Consider the following 24,553-nt stretch of genomic DNA (forward strand, 5'->3'; position numbering starts at 1 on the left):
TTTTCTTTTTTACTTTACATTGATACCTTTTTTTTTTCTCCTTTTTAGTATCCAAACGGGTAATACAAGACGAACGAGATGTCTATCATCTGAAACGCCTACACCATCCTCTCTTTCCGAAAAATAAAGCAACTGTCACTAATGGAAGATAAAAAAATTTCACAGCACCCCACACCCCCACACACCCCATAGGCCTCTTTTTTGATATTTTCTCTTCATTCCCTCCTTCCCTCTAAACCCTTCTTTCAACGTTTTTTTTTTTTTTTTCTTTTCCTCCTTTCTCTGCATTTATTGCTGCACTTGTAACTCTTTCTTATATATTCCTCATTTGATTGGGTAACTTTTATTGTTCTTTTCGTTTTATGTTTTCGTTTTATGTTTGCGGTGGGAAATACGTAGAAGGAAAGAAACATCCACTCTATCATTTCAATATACCGCTATTCATAGATCTTTTTTTTTTTTTCTTTCTGTTATTGTTGTCGTTTTCATACTGATCCACCTTCCCCAATGTTGCTTGCTTTTAATGGCGTTTCCAAAGAAAAGTGATTTTTTTTTTTCTCACAACTTTGGTGCGGCCTGCGCTGTGAGACAAACGAGACCTGGCAAAGCTTTGCCTTCAAGAAGTTCCAAGAAGGCCCCACCGCCTGTACTTGTGTGAGTAATACAGTCCTTATATCGCTTTGTGGCTGCTGCAGTCTCACCGCCGCCAACAATTGAAACAAGATTTTTGTTTTTACAAATTGCCTCAGCTATCGTCGTTGTTCCTGTTGCAAAATTGGAGAATTCAAAAACACCAACAGGTCCATTCCAAATAAGTGTTCTCGCTTCAGCCACAGCTTTTGCACATAGAGCATTTGTTTTTGGTCCAAAATCTAAAGCAATGTATCCATCTGGTATATCAGCTCCAGTGGTAGTAAATGGTTCTTCATTCTTAAATGATTTTGCGCAATTGTGATCGACAGGAAGGATTAATTGAACTTTTCTTGCAGCTGCAAGTTCCATTAACTCCCTTGCAACAGCGTGAAGATCCAATTCACGTCCCTTCTCTCTTGCAGTACGCTCAACTTTAGAATTACCACAGGAATGACCTTTTGCTTCAAGAAAAGTGTACGCCATAGCACCACCAATAATAATGGTCTGGGCAAATCTCATGATACTGGCGAGTACACTGATCTTATCCGATACCTTCGCTCCGCCTACGATACAGAGTAAAGGATTTGTTGGATTACGCATCACCATACTGATAGCTTTGATTTCCCGTTCAATGAGATATCCCGTTACTCCAGCACCCAATACTCGCGGAAGTCCAGTCATGCTTGCAGTCATTCGATGCACTGTACCGAAAGCATCACAGACATAAATATCGCTGAAAGCGGCTAGTTGCATTGCCATACGGTGTCGTGAGGCGGTATGTACACCATCCTCACCCGGGAAGAAACGGAGATTCTCCAATAATAATACTTCTCCATTTTTCATCTTCTCCACCATACCAGGGGCTGCATCCAGTGTAGGAGAGAAGATCACTTTCTGTCCCAGTATTTCCTCAAAACGAGGCAAAATACGCTTAAGAGAGTGTCGAGCACTCGGCTTCTTTGGGCGTCCAAGATGTGAACCAACAATGACACGACCACCATCCCGCACAATTTTAGTGATGGTTGGAACTGCTGCTCTAATACGACTGTCATCACGTATTTCTTGAGTAGATTTATCAAACGGTACATTAAAATCTACACGAACAAACACGCGACGGTTATTGAAATTCAAGTCATCCACCGATAGCTTTGGTGTCAGTGCAGCGCGCAGATTCATGTGAACGCCAAAATCAAAAACACGAGGGAGAATAATGGGCAGAATTGTCCATCCCACCATAGTGGCGTGCGGATCTCGCGTAGACTGAATGACAACCGGTACACTCACAGAATTCTTCAGACGTGCCATAAGCGTTACCGTGTTGTCCTGAACATCGAGAGGGTGATTTGGTATAAGGAACGTGATGCTCTTTCCCTGTACCTCCGCAACATCCCAGCCGAAAAACACACATGCTGGGGGATTCATATCCATTATAACCATATCATTGTCACCAACAACAACGATGTCGCGAAGCGACTTAAATATCATATCAATCCTTGACTGATTTAGCATTGTACAATCACTGTGAAGTACAATCAAAAAAACAAGTGTATATGGAACCAAGTATACCACAACAGCAATAACAAGACCCTTTAGTTCCCAGATAGTACTACTACTTTAGCGTTTGGTACCTTGACAAAAATAAATAAATAACAAAGCCAAAAAGGGGCTAAAAAAACAAAAAGAAAATAATAATAATAATAATAATAATAATAATAATAATAATAATAATAATAATAATAATAATAATAATTAACAATACAAAGAGAAGCACTTTCTATTAAAAAGGAAACACGATAACGTTCCTCTTGTCATACATTGTTGCTGGGAAAACAAAACAAAAAAAAAAAAAACTCTCAGTGCAAGATTTGCACCTATTCTCCACCCTTCATATTACAAATCTGCACGCACACACAGACACACACAAAAACAACTCATCAAATCTGCTTGCCACCGATCTCAGTTACAGCAAGCAGAGGAGATCAAACCCAAGAAAAAAAGGCAGAAAACAACTCTTCATGGAATTCGTTAATCATATGACTCTCCCCTTTTTTTTTTCTTCTCAACTACTCACATTCGCACCACAACACAGAAGATAGACATTTTGGCTTAATGATGCCGGAGTCTATTTAAATTTGTTCGAAACCCAAAGGAAGAAAATAAAAAAATAAAAATGATTGCAAAACAAATTACGCAGCGGAACACCCGGCTCTTTATTGGAGACCTAAACAGCTCAGTCTCTGCCGGAATAAAGCCATGAAAGAGAAGAAAAATGTAGACTGCACGCCGCTCAACCTTTCTAGATTACGTGCGAGAATAAAACCACAACATTTGATCTTGTGCACATATTACTCTATTAATGATACTATACAAGGAGAAGAAAAAAAAAAAGAAAGGAGTAGTAATAAGTATATTAGAAATGATGTAAAACAAGGTGATCTACGTAAGAGTTATAACAACACATCTATATTACGAGAAGGATAATATCTCATTCAAAGTTCATGAAAAAGAAAAGATCCAAAAGGGGGAAAAAAAGATACATCCAAATAAAAGTAATAAAGAAACAAAAGATACTTTCAAAGAAGAGTCCTAATTTTCTTTATTACTTTTTGTTTTTCTTTACAGGGCAGCGTTTGACAAAATCCCTTAGCATTTCTCTCAGTATCCCTGCTCCTAAAAAAAAAAGAACTTACCAGTAATAGCAGCAACAACAACAACATAATCTTTACTACCAAGAGAAGCATAAAAAAGGGATACATAAAGTCTCACATTACCCATATAAAAAAAGATAAGTAGAAAAAAAAAAATTCTCTTTCTCTATCTCTCTCCCTCACACACATTCTCTCTCTTCATCATCTCCTTTTGTGTGTGTGTGTCTGTATGTAAGAGAGAAAAGGAAGAGAAAAGAAAGAGAGAGACACACACACACACACAAAGAAAACATATGTCCCCAAACAATAGTCTCGGGCACATCATGTAACCCTATTGTAACATTAACTCTTGACTTTACATGCGAGCGCGTTGTAGCATAATGACGCAAAATTCATTATACGAAATTTTCTCACTCTTAGAATATCGAGAAATAATTCGATTCACCTCCGTCTCTGTAAGAGGCAGTCCATAGTGTTCCATAGCAAGATATTCCTTAATGAATTTTTCACGATCAATAAAATCTTGGTTATCATTAGCATACTTTTTGAATTCCACACGCAGTTCATCATCAAATACCGCTCTATCAGCGGTATCATATACAGATTCAAGGTAACGACGGGTATGCTGCTTCAATAGCACATCCGACACTGTAGCGTTTGTACCGAATTCATGTACTTTCAAAGACTTTGGAGGTGTAACAGTTTTGAGAAGGGCCGAGCCGTAATTTGCCGGTTGTGTTTGATAAAGTTCCCCTGGTGAGTGAGGAGAAGGATTAATTTTTTGTTGATCTTTTTTACTTTCCTCCTCTTTTTGTTCTTGTGGTTCGCCTTCTTCTTCATCATCACCCACCTTTGTTTGTTGTTTCGTGTTTGCTTCCTGAAGCTCATCTGTCTTCAGTACATTGGACATAGCACTATACTCCATATCCGGTCGGCTGCATTCAACAGACGTTTCCACCACCAGAGAACTGCAGGAGTTTCGTTTTACAATGTTATCACGTACATACTGAAGCACGCGGTCCGCTTGTGATGGGTCTGCGCCAAATGCGGCACGTACGGCCTCCAATAACTCTGGTTCATGTACATATCCCTCACTATCTGCCTCTTTTCCTAGATCCTGAAGGATTTGTGAGACAATTAGCAACTCACCATCTGTAACACTCGTCGACTGATAAAGAGAAGAAGAATCAACTGACAAAACTCGTGGACCTTCAGCAAAACAATGGATAAAATCATCCATTGAGATTTTTTTGTCATTGTCGTTGTCTGATGCAACTACAATGGCGCCCATTACAGCAGAAAGTAGTTCTTCATCTAATGAAGGAAACACATCACGAAATACATCATTAAGGACAGCTATAAGATGATTAGGGCTTACACATCCAGAACCACCGTCTTCATCATCTTGGACAACCGAAAGCTGTTCTAACTCACCACTTTCAAGCATTTCTTGTAATTTATTGCAAGCAGTTCGTAATTTTTCTTGAGCAGAAGCAACAGGTAATTGTGTTAAGGTAATATTTTGAACAAAACCGCGAACAAAATCGGCAAGGGTTAAAATACCACTCTTACTTCGATCTGCGGTAACCATAATAAGATCACAAAGTTCATGAACCTGGCTTTTGTCTAATACGTTCTCAGAAAGTGTCTCCCAAAGTGATTCATAGATATCAGAAAACTCAACGAAACCATCCTTATTTTTATCCAGAACGGCAAAGGCTTGTTTAAGAACTTCAATCTCGGCAGGTGTCATTTGCTGAACCATTTGTCTTGCATGTGCATCTACAAATGCCGCTGGCAGCACACCTTGATCTTCTTGAAAAGATCGGATAAACTCTGATAGACACAAGCGTCCATCACGATCGGTATCTGCGCTGGCCATGATAACTGCCACAATATCATTGTAGTTATTCTCTCGAAGATCTGGAAACCTATATTTAAGGTTCTCCTTGAGCGCGGCGACGAGCTCCTCCTTATCAATGTATCCATCCGCTTTTGTGTCTATGCGACGGAATGTGTCTTGCAGCGTTGCGATTTCCTCGTCTGTGAGTCGCACCCGAATGGAAGAGACGCAGCTATTGATGACCTCCGCCGGCACTACACCTGGTCCGTTCGCGAAGGAGAGAAGAAACTCGGCGAGACTGAGACGACCATCACGGTCCCGGTCGGCGACGGCGAAGAGGGGGATGAGATATTCCCGCAGCGGCTCAAAGCGGGCGTCGCCCACGCAGCGGCGGACCGTCGCGAGAAGTTCGTCGCGGCCCACGTGGCCGTCGTTGTCGCGGTCCATGTAAATGAAGGCATCGCGCAGCATGTCCACCTCCTCCGGTGCCAGCGAGCCGACCGCCGAGGAGAGGCCCCCACTACCATCCGCAAGAGACATCTCGGCAACACCCGTCTGTATGTAGCAAAATACACCTGGAAAAGCACAGAAAGAAAAAAGAGAAGAAAAGGAGATGTCAGTGAGGTCAATGGGATAAGAGAAAAAAAAATAGAATGTGCAATACCATCAAAAAAAAAAAGGAAAAACACATTCACATGCAAATAGCATACATCCATATATGTATATTTAAGTAATATATATATATATATATGAGGGGGGAAACAGTCGTCCATGTGAGGACCGTCTTACACCAGCACCTCGTCAAAGTACACATTCAAACATAGTCTCAAATACACAGAAATACAGATGCATAGAAACAGAAAAATAAATAGTAGTAGAAAAAAAAAAAAGAACACAAACGGGAAAGAGTAACGGTAAGACGTTAAGAAATAATAATAATAATAATAATAATAATAATAATAATAATAATAACAATAATAATAAAAATCATCATCATCATCATACAGCCAAGAATCACCATCATCAAATATATCCTGGTGTTGTCATGGCGCGGAAGAAGCGACAACTCACCTCTTCACCAATACGGTCATCCGATTGCGCGACACTTTGTTGTCTACGTCGTGCATTTGAGTAGAATTGTCCTCCTCTCATACGCTGTTGTATTCTCCCACCCTTTACATTATCCTTCTGCAATTCAAGACGCCTAAGCCGTTCATCGTAGGCCCGCTGTCGCTCGAGTGCCTTTTCACGCATACGACGTTCCTGCTCTTGTTGATGCTCAAGACACCTCAACGCACGTTCATCATAAAGAAGACGACGCTGCTGCATATCTATTTCCCGTGCAATTCGCTCTTCTTCAGCAGCCTTTGCGCGTGCCTGTTCTCGTTCCTCTTGAAGACGCCGTTTAGCCTCTATCTCTGACTCCCGTAATGTTCGATTAACTTTAGCTCGCTGTGAGGAAGAAACGTGGAGATGTGCCGTATGAAATCGATTGAACAATAATTTCTTCTGATGTCGATGAGAAGCTTCATCAAGACGTCTAAGTTCATCCTGCAATTTTTCTTCACGTATTTGGTGTTGTATGGCCTGAAGGTTTTTGGCTTGTTGTGCTTTACTTTCCTTGATACGATTACGAAGACGAACTTCCTCAAGTTTAGTTTGCCTTACAGCTGTTATCGTTTCACTCGCCATCCTTTCCTTTTCTTCATGTTTTTTCTGTATTTCATATTGTTTCTTCTCAAGCATTTGTTGTGCACGAATCAAAACCTGTTGTCGATGAAAATCTCGTGATGTTGTCTTTGTTGATGCTTCCGCAGCCTCATCAGAATTGCGGAACCATCCATTGTCGTGAGACGTTGTGCTCGTACAAGTGCGCCTATAGCGCCCTCCTTGCATTTATCACAAGTCCATCTTTCACATAAAATACAGCAAAAAAATATAATAATAAAAAAAAAAGAAAAAAAGAAAAAAAGATTAAAGTACGTACATCCAATAGATATGTGAAGACATCCTGCACTGATTCTTGTAACCCAAGGAGAAATATCTTCAATACAAAAGAATTCTTCATGTAAATGTCACAAAAATAATAATAATAATAATAATAATAATAATAATAATAATAATAATAATAATAACAGAGAAACTTGACGCTAAAAAGAAGGTGATTTTCTGGGTGTCACGTAATGATCATAGTAATGTTTTAACCATCGCTGAGCCAAGTCAAGATCCAATTCAATGTGTTCCACTTCATGGTCAATGAGCTCAGGATCTAGTGGTGATGGAAAAAGATGTATCAGGCATCCTCCATACCTATGACCCCCATCAAATTGATGATCTACAACATAATGTTCTTGTTTCGCTATGAGTGCTAAAACAGCTAAGCGTAATTTAATAAATTCATACAAGCACGGCTCAAGGTGCTGTAAGGGTTCTTTTGGGTTACCTACTACGTCTGTCAGACGACTACGAGCTATACCACGATGTAATGCTACTTCACAAAGCAAGTACTGAAGAGATGTTCGCAGTTGTTTAGTGCAGATACAATCAACACAATCACCCATATCATAATAGGGGGAATAAACAATAGTAGGGTCGTACGACTTGGTGCTATACATACTCATGCCCATTACTTGGGCTACCTTAGATATACCTAAGGTGTAGCGTCGTTCAATACCAGAGTATTCAACACCTTGTGGCATACGTAAAGGTCTACTTCGTAATTTATTACGCAATAGTTGAGCAACAAAGAGTTTCATCTTACGCATAAGAAATAATTCTTCAGCAACCTCCAGTTCTGAACGTCCAGTCTTAAGAGATATATACTTAACACGTTCATCATCACTAAGTTCACGCGGAAAATAGTGAGTATAAATAACGTCAGAAAAAGTTGGAACATAACGTCCATCAACTGTTATCTCCTTCTTGTATGGAAACCACCGCACAAGACTCTCTGTGCGTGGGTTTGTTGCTTCGATATATCCGTGAATATGACGTGGTATACTTTGTGATGAAAGTGTCTCACCGCTTCTGTTCATCATGCGCTTCCAGTATCGTGTAAGAGGATTGTGCTCAAAGACAGGGCTATCCCACATGGACATACGGCTACATCGTGATGATTGCATATCGATATCTCTCTCTACTCATACACTCTTCTGGTCGCCCAGTTGCAGTCGCTGCTGTAATAATAATGATATGGTCAAAGAGAGAGAGAGAAAAGGAAAAAAAAAGGAAGGAAATAAAAGTGAAAAAACACCACAGACCCAACTGGAAACAAACATGGACACAAATAAATAAATAAATATATATGCATATATAACATGAGATAAAATAGAACCCCCTCCCAATAATAATAAAAAAAAAAAAAAAATACAACGATAAGTTTGTTTGTTGGTTAGTTTTTTTCTTCTGCGAACAGGATGGATAACGTTGACTTAAAAAAGCACCATATCCTTTGCTCTCCAGAATCTTTTTTTTTTTTCGTCCTCTTTTCACTGTACAATGTCATTATAACGAAGTATACAGTTTACCAGAGAGCATGTGTCTTGGAAACCGTTGAAAAGTTGCTATGGTCAGGAGGGAGATGCAGTGATAACTCATCTTCTGACTCTTCACGGTGTGGGAGTGGAGGAATGATGTAATAGCCCTTTGTAGCACGTAAATGTAATAATTGCATTTCATGATTTTGCTCATCCAGACGCTTTTGAGACTGTAATAAGGCATTGATAGCTTCCAACTCACGTTTTTCGGATCTCTCCGCTTTTTCACGCAATTGTTGTAATTGAATATGTAACTTTGCGTTATCTACTCTCAACTGTTCTATCTCTGTGTGATTAGCATCACCTGTTATCCTCTGCTCTCCAGAGATGTTCAAAACCTTTAGTGGCATGGGAGAAGCTTCCTGTTCTTCTGACTCCATAAGAATATCCCACAAGTCTCTCTCTCTATCGGCAAATAGGTGAATAGCATACTTACCTATTGCGTCATTTAGTGCTTCAAGTTCCCTCTCAACGTTCATTGCCGTATTATCTTTTTCTTCAACCCAATCACTTAACTCAGCGTAGACAGAGGAAGGAGACTTTTTACTTGCTGTAATCAACTCATCAATGCAACTAGATGCACCAGCCGCATTTCTTGAGAAAAAAGATTTAATCTCCTCACTATTTAACATTAAATTAATGGCATCTTCATCATTGTCTCCAGACAAAGAAGGACTAAAGAAGTGCGACACACCAAAAGATTTTCTTGTACCATTAAATAAACACTCTGTCACGCGAATGATACGATCTAGATTTTTCCGTTGTGTTACAAGGGAGCCTTCAACAGAAACCCCTAAACGCCCAGGATCTTTTAGTACTCGAGCTACAAATTGTAAGAAAAACATATCCCCAATAAAATCTTTAGATTTTTCATTTCCACCATCCTCTGTCTCTATTTCCAGAATTAAATTTGTCAACGTACGTGCTTCATTAGGAAAAGGGTCATGAGGTTTTTGCAAAACTTTTGCAAACACGTACAATGACCAACTGGCCGTATCTTCAGGTTTAAACAGATCACATTTAATGGCGTCTAAAAGTATCTTCACTGTATTTCCCAAAACTATTACAGCGTATTGACTTGCAGAAGAATAAGTATATATTGAAATTACTTTATTTGCAAGTGAATTACTGCGAAGAAATCCACCTGTTTGCTGAAAACAGATACTAGTAGCGTTGTGGTTGCGGAGTGGGGACTTTGCGCGTATTATCTCATATTTTAAACATGACTTAAGTAATTCTCGCAGCACACCCACACGCCTGCAGACAGAGAACAACATAAGAGCAATGAAATCCCACTGACAGTTATTTTCTGGCATCATAAGAGAAACGTTAGATAATGTTGAAATAAATGACATTGTTTTATATTTAAGAACTGTCAGTAGTGTGCGGCATCGCACCTCTTTTTCAGATCGTAAACGTTGATGATACATGCTAAGTGGGTAATCCCTCTCAGTAGTATCACTGGGATTACGCACCACCGGTAATAAATGAATAGTTGATATCTCATAAACTCTCTTTAAAATTCCGATAAACGTCTCTGCATTAAAGCAATTCATAAAAAAATAACATTCTAGATTTTTGCCACTATTTTTAGATCTATTTGCAATAATTACTTGTGAGTGTTGGGTTGTACCATTTTTGCATGTTTCAATCATTTCCTTCACGTAGACTATCAAAACCAAAGGTATCATTAACCGTATTCTTTTCATTTTCTTCTCATTAACAATAAAAAGACAAACATCGGTAATGACTACTATCTCGGCTTGCAGACTCTCTGGCTGTTTGAAAATAATGTTTGAGTAATGAACAGTTTGAATATGAATCGGGAGCAATTGAAACTCTTTGTTGTAAATTTCCCCAGTACTGATAACACTTAATCGATATGAGGTCCACATACTCTGTGCAACCCTTATAAATGATGTATTTTGCGATACCCCCATGTTGTCATGGAGAGTACTTTGCAGCGTCAGAGCTGCCCTCCCCTGCTCTGCTTTTTTGTTGTTGTCCTTATTCATAAGTCATAATGCTTGACTCACTTTGCAAAAGAGAGAGTTTGTTTGCTGTCTCCTCCAAAGCAGCAATGTCAAAAACAAAGAAGTAGTAGAATATTTACCTCAAGTATATATCTAAAAAGAAGAAAAAAAAAAAAGAGGGGAGAGAAAAAAGTATCAAAGAAAAAAAAAAAAAACAATCACCTTTCCACATCAGCGCAATAAACCAGGGAGTAAGCAAAAATACAATTTTGCCTCCGTACAGAGAAGCAAACAAACAAAAAAGAACAAAAATATTGAAATAAGAGAAAATAAAACAAAGAAAAGTAAAACGTGGCAAAATAAAAAGGGACCTTTTCTTCTTCTTACTCCTCCTCCACAATGTTGGTCTTGGTCTGCACGTAGATACCATCCAAGAACTTACGGATATCCTTCTTCTTCACCAGGCAGAGCTGATGCATCACGGCGGCTTCACGCGAGACCTTCTCCAAGTCGTTGCCCTCCAGCACGAGTTCATCCTTCACAACAGAGGGATCTGTGCGGTACACCTTCACATCATTGGAGATGAACTGACGGCGCACACGCTTCTCACCCAAGAAGTTGCGAATCTCCACCGCCTGATCCTCCACAGAGACAGAGATGGGAAAGTGCGCGTAGGCGAAGCGGACCTTGAAGCGGAATCCACGAGTCACTCCCGTCACCATATTGCGCACCAGTGAGAGTGCGGTGTTGATGGTGGAGTTGTTGATCTTGTTACCGAACCAGCGAACGGCGGTGAAGGTGCGGAACTTCTTGTTCACACGGAAGTCCAATTGGAGGTGACGGAGGTCCTTTGTGAGTGTTCCGCGGCTGCCCTTTACAGTCACCACACGGTCCTTCACGGAGATCTCAACGCCTTCCGGGTACGTGATGCGCTCCTGTGTCTTAATCTTCATGGTTCCCTTTGCCTTTTTTTTTTATTATTTTTTTACATATGGAAGTAGAGAGAGGGAGAAGGAAAGAAAAAAAATAAAAATAAATAAATAAATAACATACATAAACATATAGCAATAATAATAACAATAATAATGAGAAAAAACAAGTAGATAAACAATTTGAAAACACAGACTGTAAAAAAAGAAAAAAAGACTTTTTTTCTTAGCATGACACAAGTAAACGCTTACTTCGCATAAATGTCACCAGAGAGTATCAACCTGCTGAAGAAAATCATATGTATGAATAGTTGTCATGCCCTAATCCTGTGGAGGATCTGAAGGTAATAAAGGCGTCATATCACTTTCAATATCAGAAATTTGAGGTTTGCGAACATTAATTAACCACTGCGTCATTGCTGTGGGGGAATTGAAATTCTCCATTACCATGGCATTCATCATCTTTGACAAACCAATTACGTGCATCATGACCTCAATCATGAGTTGATCGTACGGTGTGGCTGAAAAACTTGGCGTGTCCTGGTAAGACTGCAGTAAGTGACACGCTTCATCTAGGCGCCTGTTAGATTCACGAAGGGCCAGTTCAAACATACGATCTCTCTCTTCTTGTTTCTTAGCAGCAACAATAACAACATCAGCATCAGCAGAAGAAGTATTACTAGTAGATTCAGCAATAGTAAAACTAATTTCAGCATCCTGTGGAATCCGCCTGGAGCGGGCACACACTCTTGCGTAACAGTCACCGAATTGACACGTTAAAATAGCACCAAGTATAGAACGCAAAATACTTGTTTTGTCGACTCCAACAAAATCAGCGTAGAGTTCTTCAACGGAATTAGAGTCAGACCCTGTGGCAAGTTGTGCCTCAAGGAAGCGAATACGCTTTTCATCAGCGATAAGCTGTTCATTTTGTCTTGCTACCATATCGCGCAGCTCGTCAATTTCATGTAGCATTTTTTCGTTTTCCTCTAATATGGTGCGTACAAATGAGTACCGTAGAAGTCTACTATTCGCCATCGTCTCCCCTTCGACCGGCACAGTGGACGCATCCACAGATGATACCTTTGAGGGCATCTTTCAGAAAACGAACAAAAGGGGAAAAAAGAGAGAAAAAAAAAGCTAGAAAATCAATCTCTTACTTTTTCTCACTCACTCCTTCTCATGATTCCCCATCCCAACAAACACAAGAAAACATATAAAAATAACAGATCGACATAGTGTCTGTTATTCCTATAATCAATGTCTATTTTTTTTAAATAGCATAACACAAGATACGAACAACTAGGAAAAAAGAAGAAAAAAAAAAATAAATATATAAATATATATACTACTTTTGTGATGATAATATAGTAACTGACTATGATGTATGTGCAGAGTTACCGTTACCATCAACGTTACCGTTACCATTGCCTTTAAAATGTTCATCAACAATAGGTGTCAGCGTCCACAATTTGTTTTCATGTGTTTGTGTTACATTAGAGGACGATAAGCTCTGTGGAGTTGGTTTCCACTCGACCGGCTGCTCTGCTACTTGCCACCCCCCACTGATCGAAACTTGCGGTTGTGTCAATTGTTGTTGTGACTGTGACGGTTGGGGCTGACCCCAGTCGTGTTGTTCTACAGACGTTGGTGGTGGCTGCTGCCAACTCTGCTGTGACTGTGTCCAGTCTTTTTGTTGCTGCACAACATGTCCTTGTTGATATCCCTGTTGTTGTTGTTGTTGTTGTTGTTGCTGATGCCAATTCTGGCTTTGTTGTTGTGCTGGTGGTGTTGGTTGCGCATACGGTGGTTGGGACTGTTGCCATCCCTGTTGTGGTTGTGGTGGTTGCCCGTACGTGGCACTACCATAACCCCCTGGCTGCAGCGGCGGTTGATAAGGCGGCAAAGGATTGGGCGGTAGTGGTGCGGGGGGCAAAATAGGGCCAGTTGGGTACACAGGCAGTCGTGCATTGACAAACTGTTGTTTGAAACCGCCTCCAGCAATGCCAAGGTAACTGCCGAGGACCTGTGTAAGGGTTAAAACACTGAGATCAATACCACGCTGCCCCTCAGCATAGAGATTAGAACAAATCGCCTTATTGTTTTCAGTAGCTCTCCATAGTTCCACTCGCCAATTCTCCAATGTTTGTTCGTTACGTGGAATACGTGAAGTATCCTTAGGTGGATCGCGACGCAACTCCAATACTTTTCGTCGAAAAAAATCATATTCGAGTTGATTCTTGCGTCGAGTATCTTCTGCATCCTTCAATTTTTTTACTTCCTTCATGAAAGAATTTAGTACATCAAATCCTTGAGTTTTGAGACCTTTCTGGTGTTCCTGCGCGGTTGCAATGAGTTTATTTCCAACTTCCAAAACGTCATCTGCGAACTTTATGGCGTCCGGTTGCAAATCTGGTACTTTTTGATATTCCTCCCCGATATCTTTCACAAGTTTACCAAGTTCTTCAATAAGACTTGCAGCGCGTATAAGTTTAACACAAAGAACTTCACTGGTCTTTTGAAATTGACGAACCTTCTTACTAGTTTCATCTAACATTTCATCCTCAGGAGATGTCTCTGTATGGGTAACTTTCTCTCGAATGCTTTGCGTTGTACGACGTGCCAGACCCTTGATGGCATCCATTATGGATTCAGATGGAATAATATAAAAATAAACTTTTTCTTTTTACGATATACTATGCAGTATGAAGACTATCTAGGAGGGTACACACACACCTTTTAAAACTGCGTACGTACTGTGTCAATATCAGAGGCCATAAAAATAAAAAGTTTGAAAAAAAAGATAATAATTTAAACTCCGTAATATCAGGTAATTAAAAACAAAACAAAAAACAAAATCTCTTATTTAGTCCCAACGTTTTCTGCACCTCAAAGGAGAAGTCACTTCTCTTTTCAGATACGCCATCTACCCTTCTCCACTATCAAAAAAAAAGTAAAGTAGGACACCGGTAAATTGAAAAAAAAGAACCATAAATATGTGTGTAACTTCTTTTCTCTCCTCCGTTTTTTTTTTTCTAGTCTTTCCTCTATGCATGCGTATTAGCAGACCCAGTAAAACCTCGCTTCTTCAAGAATATATCATATATATATATACCAAAATTTTCTAACCTTTGGTACAGCACATACACATACATCTACAGAGTGACACACAAAAAGAGAAAAAAAGAGACACGTACAGGTACACAAAACACACAAACAAACAAACAAACAAACAAACATGCAGACACACATACATACAAAATAAAAAATTATACACACAGATACAGAGTGTGTCTGCCTCTACGGGCTCCAAGAAATACGAGTAATCCCGATTCAAATGTCCTCTAAAGAGAGAGTGAAGAGGGAAAGGAAATAGAAAGAAGGAGGGAAGGGAGGATGGTAGGGAATAAAAAAGAAGTGGTAAGTACAGAAACAGGAGATCCAATGAGAGACAAGTCTTCAAAAGATCTATTTAATGTATCTAATAATCTGGATTGCTGAGGTCACAGTTTTCGGATAGACGGAACTCACCTTGTCCCACAATCTTTCCTTCTTTCCAAGTACCAATATACAAGGATCCGTCTTTGAGTGTCATTCGACCTTCACCATCTTTCTTTCCATAGGCGAATCCTCCCTCGTAACTGGAACCATCAGGAAGTCGCAGTACACCATGACCATGACGACGATCGGCTTCCCACTCGCCTTCATACCGACAGCCATTTGCATACTCAAGTACACCATAGCCGGAGGCATCATCATCACGCCACTCACCATCATACACGTCACCATTGCTATAGGTGAGAACTCCGTGACCGTGTTTCTTACCATAACACCATTCACCAACGTAACGATCTCCTTGAAGAAACATTAATGTTCCTTTGCCGTGGGCCTTATCAGCTTGCCAATATCCCTCGTAACGCTCGCCGTTAACGTAACTGAGAATGCCATATCCCTGTTTTTTGTCTTCAACCCATTCACCTTCATACTTGTTCCCATTGGGGAAAACGTATGTACCTCTTCCGTGCATTTTGCCGTCATTCCATTCACCTTCATAAACGCCACCATCTGCATAAAAATATTTTCCCCAACCCTGCATACGACCTTCAACCCATTCACCATCATACTTTTCAGATACGGATCCGTCAGCAGCAGAGTAAACAACAACACCTTTACCATGACGCTTATCATCCTTCCATTCTCCCTCATAAACGTCACCATTTGAATAGTAATAGGTACCTTTACCATGCATACGACCATCCTTCCATTCACCTTCATATCGATCTCCATCATGATATTCCAGAACACCTCGACCGTTAATTCGGCCAAAGGTCCAGTCTCCATTGTACACATTACCGCTGGTATAATAGCATGTTCCCTTTCCGTGTACCTTGTCTTCAACCCACTCGCCTTCATAACGGCTACCGTCAGCATATGTATAGACACCAAATCCATGACGTTTACCAAATACCCATTCCCCATCATAGCTTTCTTTGTTGGGGTACTGGAGGCAACCCCGACCATGCATCAGGCCATTTTCTATCTCTCCAGAGTAGATCATTTTATTATTATAAGATATATATAAATATAAATATAAATATATATATATGTATATATGTTTTCTTTTTTTTTTGATTTGTTGAGTTTTCCTCTTTCAATTATCTCTTATGTTCTCTATTTTTCCTCCAATAATGGAATACCTGCCTCTTTCACACTACATAAGATTTTTTTTTTAAAAAAAAAAAGCAGAAGCGAGGGCAAAAAAAAAAAACAATGATAAAAAGACAAAAAAAAAAAGAGGAAAAGGGAATTTACAAATCTCTCTTCAAATAAATTAAGGAAACGTTTAGGGGAAAAAAAAAAAGAGGAGGGAAAAAAAAAACAGGCCACAAACAAAATCATTTTAAACTTTAGTAATGTAAACATATTTACGTGGAAGTTCAAATAAATGTTAACACTTCCGCCACAATTACGTTTGCTTATTGAAACAGCAGAGAAACATATTTTCACATTACTGAGTGATACAAAAGCAAAAAAAAAAAAAAAATAGAAATAGAAAACTAAATTAAAAAAAAAAAAAAATAGAAGAAAAACCGAACCCTCAAGTCCTAGACGATGCTGATAACCTCCTCCTTTTTCCAATATGCTCCAGTGGAAGCTCTAAAGCACATGCATCCTCCATACGTTTTTCTTCCTCAGACCTCCATGATCCCACTACTGTCTCAGTTTGTCTAATAGTGCGCTGCGAAGAACCATTTGAGGGGTGGCCAGTACTATGATGAACACCGTATAAAATATACCACAAGGATGTCATAACTACAATAACACCGTAGTTGCGCCAAGCCACAATAGGTAATGAGAAGAGTTGAATACAGTTAAATATTATTCCCATAAAAGGTACAAAAGGGAATAATGGAGCTACAAAAGGTCTTGGAAAATCTGGAAAATCAATTCTCATTTTCCACATTGAAACACAAACGCTAATAAAAGCGACAAGGGTACCAAATGAGATTATTTCACCAAGCATTCCCAAAGGGAAGAAAGCTCCAATAAGAGCTCCAACTATACCAGAACATATGGTGGCATTTACAGGAGTTCGAAATTGTGGATGTATACGTGAAAGTAAGGGAGGTAATAATCCATCTTGAGAAAGGGTCATAGTGAGGCGAGGCATTGCAAAATAACATGCAAAACAAACAGAACTAAGTCCAGAAATAGTACCAACATCGATAAGAATACGTAAAAATACAGGAGCTCCAACTTTTTCTAGTGCCATTATCACAGGTGCATCCACATTCAAAATAGTATACTTTACCATACCAGTAAGAACGAGAGTAACACAAACATAGAGCCCAGAGCATATTAACAAAGTGTAGATAACACCTCGTGGAATATCACGCTGTGGATTTCGGCATTCCTGAGCACTAGCGCAGATGGTATCAAAACCAACATTAGCAAAAAATACCACACCTGATCCACGAAGAATTCCACTTATACCATATTTACCAAAATAACCTTCATTAGGAGGAATAAATGGAGTCATGTTGTAGACAAAATCTCCCCAGTTGGTGGTAGCGTGATAAATACCATAAAGAATAAAAATCCCAAGAACCAGAAATTTTATAAACACAAAAAAATTATTTACTGTGGCTGATTCTTGAACGCCCAAACATAAAACAACTGAACATATTACTGTTAACATCATTGCTGGGAGGTCAAATAATTTACCTGTTAAGACAAAAGCACCATCTGTGACACCAATTGGAGAACCTCCTATCTTCTCGGGAAAATCAATAGAAAATTCCCTCAGAAAGGCTTGAACGCTTGCAGACCAACTCACTGAAACAGCAGAACCAGAAACAAGACACTCCAATGTTAGGCACACCGCTACAATCCACGAAGCATATTCTCCAAGTGCCACAGCCGCGTGTGTATATGCGCTACCCGCTACAGGAAGCATGGCTGCCAGTTCTCCGTAACAGAGTGCAGTAAAGAGACACGGAAATACACATAATAAAAATGAGATACTGAGAGCAGGACCAGCGTAAAGCGCAGCAGCCTGACCTGTAATCACAAAAACACCGGCCCCAACAACGGCACCGACACCAAGACTCACAAGAGAGCGCAAACCGAGCGTGCGTCGAAATTGGCTGTTTTCTAACGCCGCAACAGTCGCGTAAAGGCATCTTCTTCGAAAGATGTTACGAAAGAAAGAAACACCCAAACTACTTTCAGTACTAGTAACTAAATCCATTAGACACGAAAAAACGCTTAAACTCCTGCACAACTACACCCACTAAAAATCATATTCAACAGAAAAACAAACAAAAAGAAAATACCATTAAAAAATTTTTTGAATAGAAAATATTTTTTAATAAAAGAAATTAGATGCTCATTTCAACAAAGATAATTTTAAGTGCAATACCCGTAAAATCCGTATCTCTTGTCATACTCTCCCCAATCCTTTTCTAACTTTGTTCTTCCATTCTTTTTTTTTTGTTTGAAAATCTCCAACTGCATTAAAAAAAAAAAAAAAAAACACATCCAAGTGGAGCACCGAACGGTTACGGAAATGCCTAGAAGTTATTTCGCTCTCCCTAGAAAATACTATTGCTTTCATTTGTCACAACGACCTATTTTTCTTTCCTTATCTTTTTACGAAGGAAAAAACTCAGCAAGGTAAACTTCTCATGCACAAGGTAAAATACTTCATCATGAATTTCCTGAAATCTCCAATTCCCCTCCTTTTTTTTTTTCTTTTTCTCCATTCTGCTGATTTTCAGCCTTTATTCTCTCACTGAAAAAAAAAAAAAAAACAGAATCCTCCCATTAGTTGTTTCCAGAAAAACTGTCAAGAAGTAATTGGGCTGCGGCTTCCTCATTTTGCTCGCAGGCGCGGTAAGCTACAATCGCATCATGTTCAGTCCACGTACCACCGCCAAGCGAGACAAGTCGCTGAACTGCGGCTTGTTCTTCTTCCCCAAGTGGGGGACCTGCGGAAGGAAGAACGCCACCTGCGCCTTGAGGACCGCCCCCCATCATAATCGCCCCAAACTCATCAGGGCTCTGCTGTATTAATTCAATAATTTCTGGGTAATGTAACTGGAGCTGCTGAAGAACTGCTGCAAGAGCCTGTGGATTAGTTTGAACCAAAGCACGTATTTCTTCAAAATCAGGAATATTCATTAGTGCCTGTCGAAGATTTGAGTTACCTTGGGGTTGACCACCTAGTGGAGCTCTCCGATTAGGTAACTCTGCAGAATGCCCAGGTTGAGTGGTTGGAACATTCATTTCTTCAGCTATCTGTTCAATGGCACGGGATGGAATTCCTGTGCAAAGAAATTCCACTGCACGATCAGGATTCATGTACGCAGTTCGAAGTGCCAAAGCCACTTGCCCCCGATCTTCAAATCCCATCGCAACAATGCTGTCAATTAGGGCAGGATCAATTCCACGTGTGTCAGTTCCATGAAAAGAAGCAGGGAATGATGATGATGTTGTTGTTGTTGTTCCCTGTGCTTCACCTGTTGTGGCAGGGGCAGCAGTGGTAGTGGCAGTGTTAGTAACAGGTGCTACTGTGTTAGAAGAAGTCTCAGTCTTTTGTTGCTCCCCTGTTGGTTTCCCCTCATTTGTTTCTTCCGATTTTGCAGATGACGCTTTTTCAGTTGGTTGGGAATTTACACTGTTCGGTGCCTTCTCAGACTCTTGAACCTTACGTTTTTTTCCCGCAATAATAATAACGGCATTTTCTTGGAGACCCAACTCCTCTACTGTTTTTGCATTATCTATAACGGCACCATTACAACATAAGCGCAGCCCTTCCGTAACATATTCAGCACTCAGTGTCTGTTTAATTTCCTCCACTTTTGTTTGAGGAGAAACCTCTTGAATATGCTCCTTTCCTCCAAGGGTCTTAAGAATAACCTTCATATTTTTTTTTTTTGTCTGTCGTTCCTGTTGAGTTAATAATGATGTTGCAGTTGCTTTTCCAACCGCCTATCAATCAGAAAAAGTCATGATGATGAAGAAGAATAGAGAGAAGAAGAAACAATAATAATTATTATTATGATAATAGTGGTGTAGCAAGAAAGGAAATAAAGAGTAAAATTTCAACAATACTTAAATAATTAAGTCAAATCATATAGAAAATAGATATTACCAAAAGAAAATCATTGACACAAAAATACATTCTACACATTCTTTACATCAAAGGTTTCAAGGATAGAGGCACACAATAGAGAGAGGGGAAGGGAAGGGTAAAGAAGAAAGAGATAATGACAAGAATAAAAAAAAATGAAAGAACCACATTAGAGTTGTTGTTGTTTTTCCCTCTCCTATTCAGAAGTGCATTGGTGGTCCCTTTTGTGGCTTCGGGGGAAGAACAGGACTTCGTCTATGGTAGAGTTCCCAGCACAACTCATAATCTGCATCTGTAATTCTTGGAATCTTCTTCGTTAGTGAGGCAATTTTTTTACGATTGTGTGCCACCATATTTTTTTCACGAACAACAGTTTTAGAAGTTGATGCTGTAATTACTTCACACGGAGGAGAATCTGCTGAAGCCTTCTTGTTATTATCATTATTACAATTATCATAATCATCATCATCATCGCTGCTCTCTTCATGTTTTCTTGAAGCAACCTGTTGAAGATTTGTTGAAGTTGTAGGCATGTCTTTCCCCTTTCTATTGCGTAATAGCAACATTTGTGTCTTTTGTCTTCGTAAGGCTGTCAGGTGAGCCTCATACCTTGGATTATGTGAATCTGTACAACTCTTCGCAAGTGAATTGCACCCCAAAGCGTACAAAAGCAAGAAATTATCGCAACGAACAACCTGTGCTTCCACAAGATAACGAATTGTACCACCAGGTTGAGACCCAGCAGGAAAGGCACATAATACATCTTTCCGGGTATCTAGCATTCGCATCCAACAAATGTGTCGATATCGTTCCTGTAAAAAATCTGGGATTCGTTTTCGTTTAGACATATTTCTAGTTGCTTGAAATATAACAGTTTTTCCTATATCAGACCACCGCAAAGATGTCACATCAATACCACTACTACTATCTTCCTCAACTTCATGGTAAGAAAAATCTTCTAATTCTTTTGTTACCACAACATTTACAAACTCTTCTTTTCCAAAAACATCAGATAATTCAAGTGTAACTCCAAAAGAACGTTCTAATGCAATTAGCTCTTCAGGTGTTGGAAACAAATCTCTTTCGAGGGCATCTCGAAGAGAAACGCATTGACATAAGGAACTTAATTTTGTATAACAATTTACACAACTTTCAGATAGCATCCTTTTTAAAAGATATTTTTGTTGTGAAACCAATGAATCAATTGTTTCTCTTATGCGTATTCGATGAATTCTTCCTCCAGTACCACCGGCTTCTGCTTCTGCATTATCAAAAGTATCTTCCATATTATCCTTCTCCCTCATTGATGTTAATGAAGTCATCGTATCTGTAGGAATTGCACCAGCTGACTCATATCCAGCAAGACGAGATCCTTGATTAGGTGGTGTTACTGAATTATTATAAGTAAAATTCTTTTTAGGATCGACATCTGCGGCTTCTACAGCTACAGGAACAGCTGAAGATTCATTCGCTATTTGTGGTACAGTTACGAGAGGTGGAAAAACCAAATAATTACGTTTAGGGACAAAAAGTTCTACGTTCATTAAAAGAGCAAGTTGAGGATCATCACCTGCTGCTGCACTAACACATTCAAGGATTTTGTGTACCTCTACAGCAGGTCCTTCTACACAAATAATGCGAACATTATCATCCATTACCTCAAAGCCACTGATCCCCGGTGGGGTTACAACCCCAAACGGGGAATCAAACGCAGAAGGTGGAGAAGGTGGTCGTAAAGGGACTACAGGTTGGCTCTTGGAAGTCTTACTTCGTTCTTTCTTCTTTTCTTTGGTTGTTACAATATCTGATTCTATTGGAGGTAAAATAAGTTGGTAAACATCACTTCCCTGACGTGCCTTTTTTAGCTGAAGGAGTGTAGTAATAAAAGCCTCCATTGCACCTGCTATCCATTTTGCTTTATAAGGCATTCGAATAATACCTCGAGTAAGAAAACAACCATTGGCAGGACGACCATCACTTAAAACATGTTTTAAAGGCGGTAACGGAGTAAACAAATCTAATCGTAGTGAAACTATAGTATCTTTGGTAAGACAACTATCACCCAAATAAGGTGTGGTACGGCAAGGTAAAAGAGTTACCATTTCACTAAATTGTGTTTGTTGATCTGTAACTGCTGAACGCAGTGATACAGTACCAGTCCCCACACAAATACTCGTCCCTATAAATACAGAAACTTCCAGCTTTTTAAAAAACATATCTTGATAAACCGCTAAAGGTGTACGAGTACCCAAAAATATTACTCGACGAAACATAATTTTTCCATCTGGTGCCAAATAAATCTCCGGTGAGTGAAAATGAATATCACCTAATTTTAGTGAAATAAATACAGGTTCGTTTAGGTGATTACTTCTCGGAAGATTGTAAATGGCGTGTACCTCAATATTAAGTGGACGATATTTTTTAAGTTTTACCGGTGTCAAAAGTGGGGTGCCGCAAGAAATTTCAACAACACAATCCTGCAACTCAGAGTCTGCTTGTACAGGTACCGAAACCCGTACAGATGGCATCCTCAAAAGATCAACTAAATCAAAGTTTGCAAAAAATAATTGTTCTGCTCCCTCTAATGCAAATGCATCTTCAACTTTTTTTGATCGTTCTTTTTTTCCCGTTGGTTTTGCTGATTTTTGGTTAATAGTAGTTCCTTCTTCTGTTCGTTCTTGTGGTGGTCGTGCGTACATAGCAACAGTATGAATGTTGTTTGCAAATTGTTCCAAGACGGGGAGCGAAAGAGTGATCTTTTGGCGTACAAAACAAACTTCAAGAGACTCCGGTACAGATTCAGCATGATCTAGACTACTTGATAGAGTTTTTCTATCTTCTTGACCCGCCACATTCGCTACAAAAATAATGTCCGATGGGTCTCGTTGCTTACAGAATTTTTCACTTGCTCGAGCATGAAACCACATTTCTAATATGCGGTCATTTTCATCATTGATCATTAGCGCGTCATCAACGCGGCTTCCCTTTGGCATATTCCTTCTTTTTTCTTATTTTTTTTTTTTTGAAGAAATAAAAAAAAAAATAATAATAAAATAATAATAAAAATAAATAGTTAACGTTCCCAGATAAACAGAAATGGAAAAGAAATTGGAGATTATCCATAGAGGGTGCGTTGTACTTTTCATTGGTGATACAAAAGACTCACAACACACACACACACACATACGAAGAAATAATAAAACAAATGTATACCAATACTTCATAATACTTTCCCATCTATCTCATCTGTACCCCTCTAACGTCGCAACGCGCACTGTAAATTGCATTAGCTTACAATTTCACACTGCTTAACGGAACCACCACCAATTCCCCACTTACCTAGTGCTGAAGACGAAGTAACTCCTACAGTTGCAGATTATGAGCTCAAATGCGTCAACCTTCCCACCCCTTCTCCAGAATGTCCTCTCTTCATTAACACTTGTACTGTATATTACTTCCATCACCCTCATTTGCAGGATCAAAAATATACTCTACAAGTCTTTGTAGTTCTTCCACGTCCCGCATTCCCGTGAGTTTTCCTTCGTTCCCGCCCACTTCCCTCACAGGGTTGGACGGCACTCTTCTTCCCAGGGCCCCTTTCTGCGATTCCCGCAGACGACCCCGCAGTCGCTCCACATCTTCAGGATCACAACACCCATCGCTGTGACTCTTAAAGAAGGGGGCGGACGCCGAGGTTACTTTTTCTTGGCAAATAGATGCGGCCGCACGGAAGGCATCCCTGGCTAACACATACTCCCCATGTTGAAAGAACCGTGAGCCGAGGTCAGCGTAGCCCGATACACTAACATCACCTATCCTCAGTGAATCATTTGCTACTGCATTGTTCTCATCAAGGACATCAAGTGCTTTTTTGTAGAAACCGAGAGAACTCTCGCACAAAGACGACAGATCACCTGCTCTAATAAAAAGCGGAATGAGACTGGCATCCATTACCCCAAAAACTCGCTCTCTGGAACGTATTTCATCCTTTACGACTTCCAAATCATTCACTATAGCACTGTTACTCCTTTGTGTACATCCGACAGTGTACTGAACCCCAAGATTGTTAGCTGCTCGTCTTAGTAAGGCCGTTGTAAACGCATCTCTTGTGTTACACTCACTCTGCCCTTCTTCTTTCATAAGAATTCTCTCCATTTATGCAGAACGCGGGGAAACGAATGAAGAAAAAAAAAAAAAAAATGCACAAAAACAAGATAGAGATAGAAAAGCAACCTCAGACAGAGAAAATAGCCTCCTATTGGCACATCCATGATCATAGTTTCTCCTAAAGAATTTTATTTCTTTCTTCTTCAATTTAATAATTACTCCTCTTTACTTTTCATTTGAACTGTCTTT

At 39.6% G+C, this 24,553-nt stretch overlaps 13 protein-coding genes across 13 annotated transcripts; all 13 read right to left on the reverse strand.

Annotated features, from left to right (window-relative positions):
* Positions 1-558: 558 nt before the first annotated feature.
* On the reverse strand, positions 559-2,142 carry TM35_000071400 (putative PAS-domain containing phosphoglycerate kinase; the record flags this gene model as incomplete). The annotated part of the gene is made up of 1 exon (XM_029023586.1): positions 559-2,142. One exon carries the CDS (start codon positions 2,140-2,142, stop codon positions 559-561), a length of 1,584 nt encoding a protein of 527 aa, XP_028884782.1.
* A 1,494-nt stretch (positions 2,143-3,636) lies between these two features.
* TM35_000071410 (putative calmodulin) lies at positions 3,637-5,664 on the reverse strand (the record flags this gene model as incomplete). The annotated part of the gene is made up of 1 exon (XM_029023587.1): positions 3,637-5,664. One exon carries the CDS (start codon positions 5,662-5,664, stop codon positions 3,637-3,639), a length of 2,028 nt encoding a protein of 675 aa, XP_028884783.1.
* Positions 5,665-6,147: 483 nt separating this feature from the next.
* On the reverse strand, positions 6,148-7,020 carry TM35_000071420 (uncharacterized protein; the record flags this gene model as incomplete). Its single annotated transcript, XM_029023588.1, has 1 exon — positions 6,148-7,020. One exon carries the CDS (start codon positions 7,018-7,020, stop codon positions 6,148-6,150), a length of 873 nt encoding a protein of 290 aa, XP_028884784.1.
* A 254-nt stretch (positions 7,021-7,274) lies between these two features.
* Positions 7,275-8,246, reverse strand: TM35_000071430 (uncharacterized protein; the record flags this gene model as incomplete). Its single annotated transcript, XM_029023589.1, has 1 exon — positions 7,275-8,246. One exon carries the CDS (start codon positions 8,244-8,246, stop codon positions 7,275-7,277), a length of 972 nt encoding a protein of 323 aa, XP_028884785.1.
* Positions 8,247-8,647: 401 nt separating this feature from the next.
* TM35_000071440 (uncharacterized protein) lies at positions 8,648-10,675 on the reverse strand (the record flags this gene model as incomplete). The annotated part of the gene is made up of 1 exon (XM_029023590.1): positions 8,648-10,675. The coding sequence occupies one exon, from the start codon at positions 10,673-10,675 to the stop codon at positions 8,648-8,650; it is 2,028 nt and encodes a 675-aa protein (XP_028884786.1).
* Positions 10,676-11,016: 341 nt separating this feature from the next.
* TM35_000071450 (putative 60S ribosomal protein L9) lies at positions 11,017-11,586 on the reverse strand (the record flags this gene model as incomplete). Its single annotated transcript, XM_029023591.1, has 1 exon — positions 11,017-11,586. One exon carries the CDS (start codon positions 11,584-11,586, stop codon positions 11,017-11,019), a length of 570 nt encoding a protein of 189 aa, XP_028884787.1.
* Positions 11,587-11,883: 297 nt separating this feature from the next.
* TM35_000071460 (uncharacterized protein) lies at positions 11,884-12,657 on the reverse strand (the record flags this gene model as incomplete). The annotated part of the gene is made up of 1 exon (XM_029023592.1): positions 11,884-12,657. One exon carries the CDS (start codon positions 12,655-12,657, stop codon positions 11,884-11,886), a length of 774 nt encoding a protein of 257 aa, XP_028884788.1.
* A 283-nt stretch (positions 12,658-12,940) lies between these two features.
* TM35_000071470 (uncharacterized protein) lies at positions 12,941-14,206 on the reverse strand (the record flags this gene model as incomplete). Its single annotated transcript, XM_029023593.1, has 1 exon — positions 12,941-14,206. The coding sequence occupies one exon, from the start codon at positions 14,204-14,206 to the stop codon at positions 12,941-12,943; it is 1,266 nt and encodes a 421-aa protein (XP_028884789.1).
* An 837-nt stretch (positions 14,207-15,043) lies between these two features.
* Positions 15,044-16,120, reverse strand: TM35_000071480 (flagellar component; the record flags this gene model as incomplete). The annotated part of the gene is made up of 1 exon (XM_029023594.1): positions 15,044-16,120. The coding sequence occupies one exon, from the start codon at positions 16,118-16,120 to the stop codon at positions 15,044-15,046; it is 1,077 nt and encodes a 358-aa protein (XP_028884790.1).
* Positions 16,121-16,660: 540 nt separating this feature from the next.
* Positions 16,661-18,313, reverse strand: TM35_000071490 (putative cationic amino acid transporter; the record flags this gene model as incomplete). The annotated part of the gene is made up of 1 exon (XM_029023595.1): positions 16,661-18,313. The coding sequence occupies one exon, from the start codon at positions 18,311-18,313 to the stop codon at positions 16,661-16,663; it is 1,653 nt and encodes a 550-aa protein (XP_028884791.1).
* A 575-nt stretch (positions 18,314-18,888) lies between these two features.
* On the reverse strand, positions 18,889-19,989 carry TM35_000071500 (UV excision repair RAD23-like protein; the record flags this gene model as incomplete). The annotated part of the gene is made up of 1 exon (XM_029023596.1): positions 18,889-19,989. One exon carries the CDS (start codon positions 19,987-19,989, stop codon positions 18,889-18,891), a length of 1,101 nt encoding a protein of 366 aa, XP_028884792.1.
* Positions 19,990-20,397: 408 nt separating this feature from the next.
* TM35_000071510 (uncharacterized protein) lies at positions 20,398-23,190 on the reverse strand (the record flags this gene model as incomplete). The annotated part of the gene is made up of 1 exon (XM_029023597.1): positions 20,398-23,190. One exon carries the CDS (start codon positions 23,188-23,190, stop codon positions 20,398-20,400), a length of 2,793 nt encoding a protein of 930 aa, XP_028884793.1.
* Positions 23,191-23,629: 439 nt separating this feature from the next.
* On the reverse strand, positions 23,630-24,352 carry TM35_000071520 (uncharacterized protein; the record flags this gene model as incomplete). Its single annotated transcript, XM_029023598.1, has 1 exon — positions 23,630-24,352. The coding sequence occupies one exon, from the start codon at positions 24,350-24,352 to the stop codon at positions 23,630-23,632; it is 723 nt and encodes a 240-aa protein (XP_028884794.1).
* Between the last annotated feature and the right edge of the window lie 201 nt (positions 24,353-24,553).

This window comes from Trypanosoma theileri (genome assembly GCF_002087225.1).
Source record: "Trypanosoma theileri isolate Edinburgh chromosome Unknown TM35_Tth_7_V1, whole genome shotgun sequence".
Taxonomy (NCBI): Eukaryota; Euglenozoa; class Kinetoplastea; order Trypanosomatida; family Trypanosomatidae; genus Trypanosoma; species Trypanosoma theileri.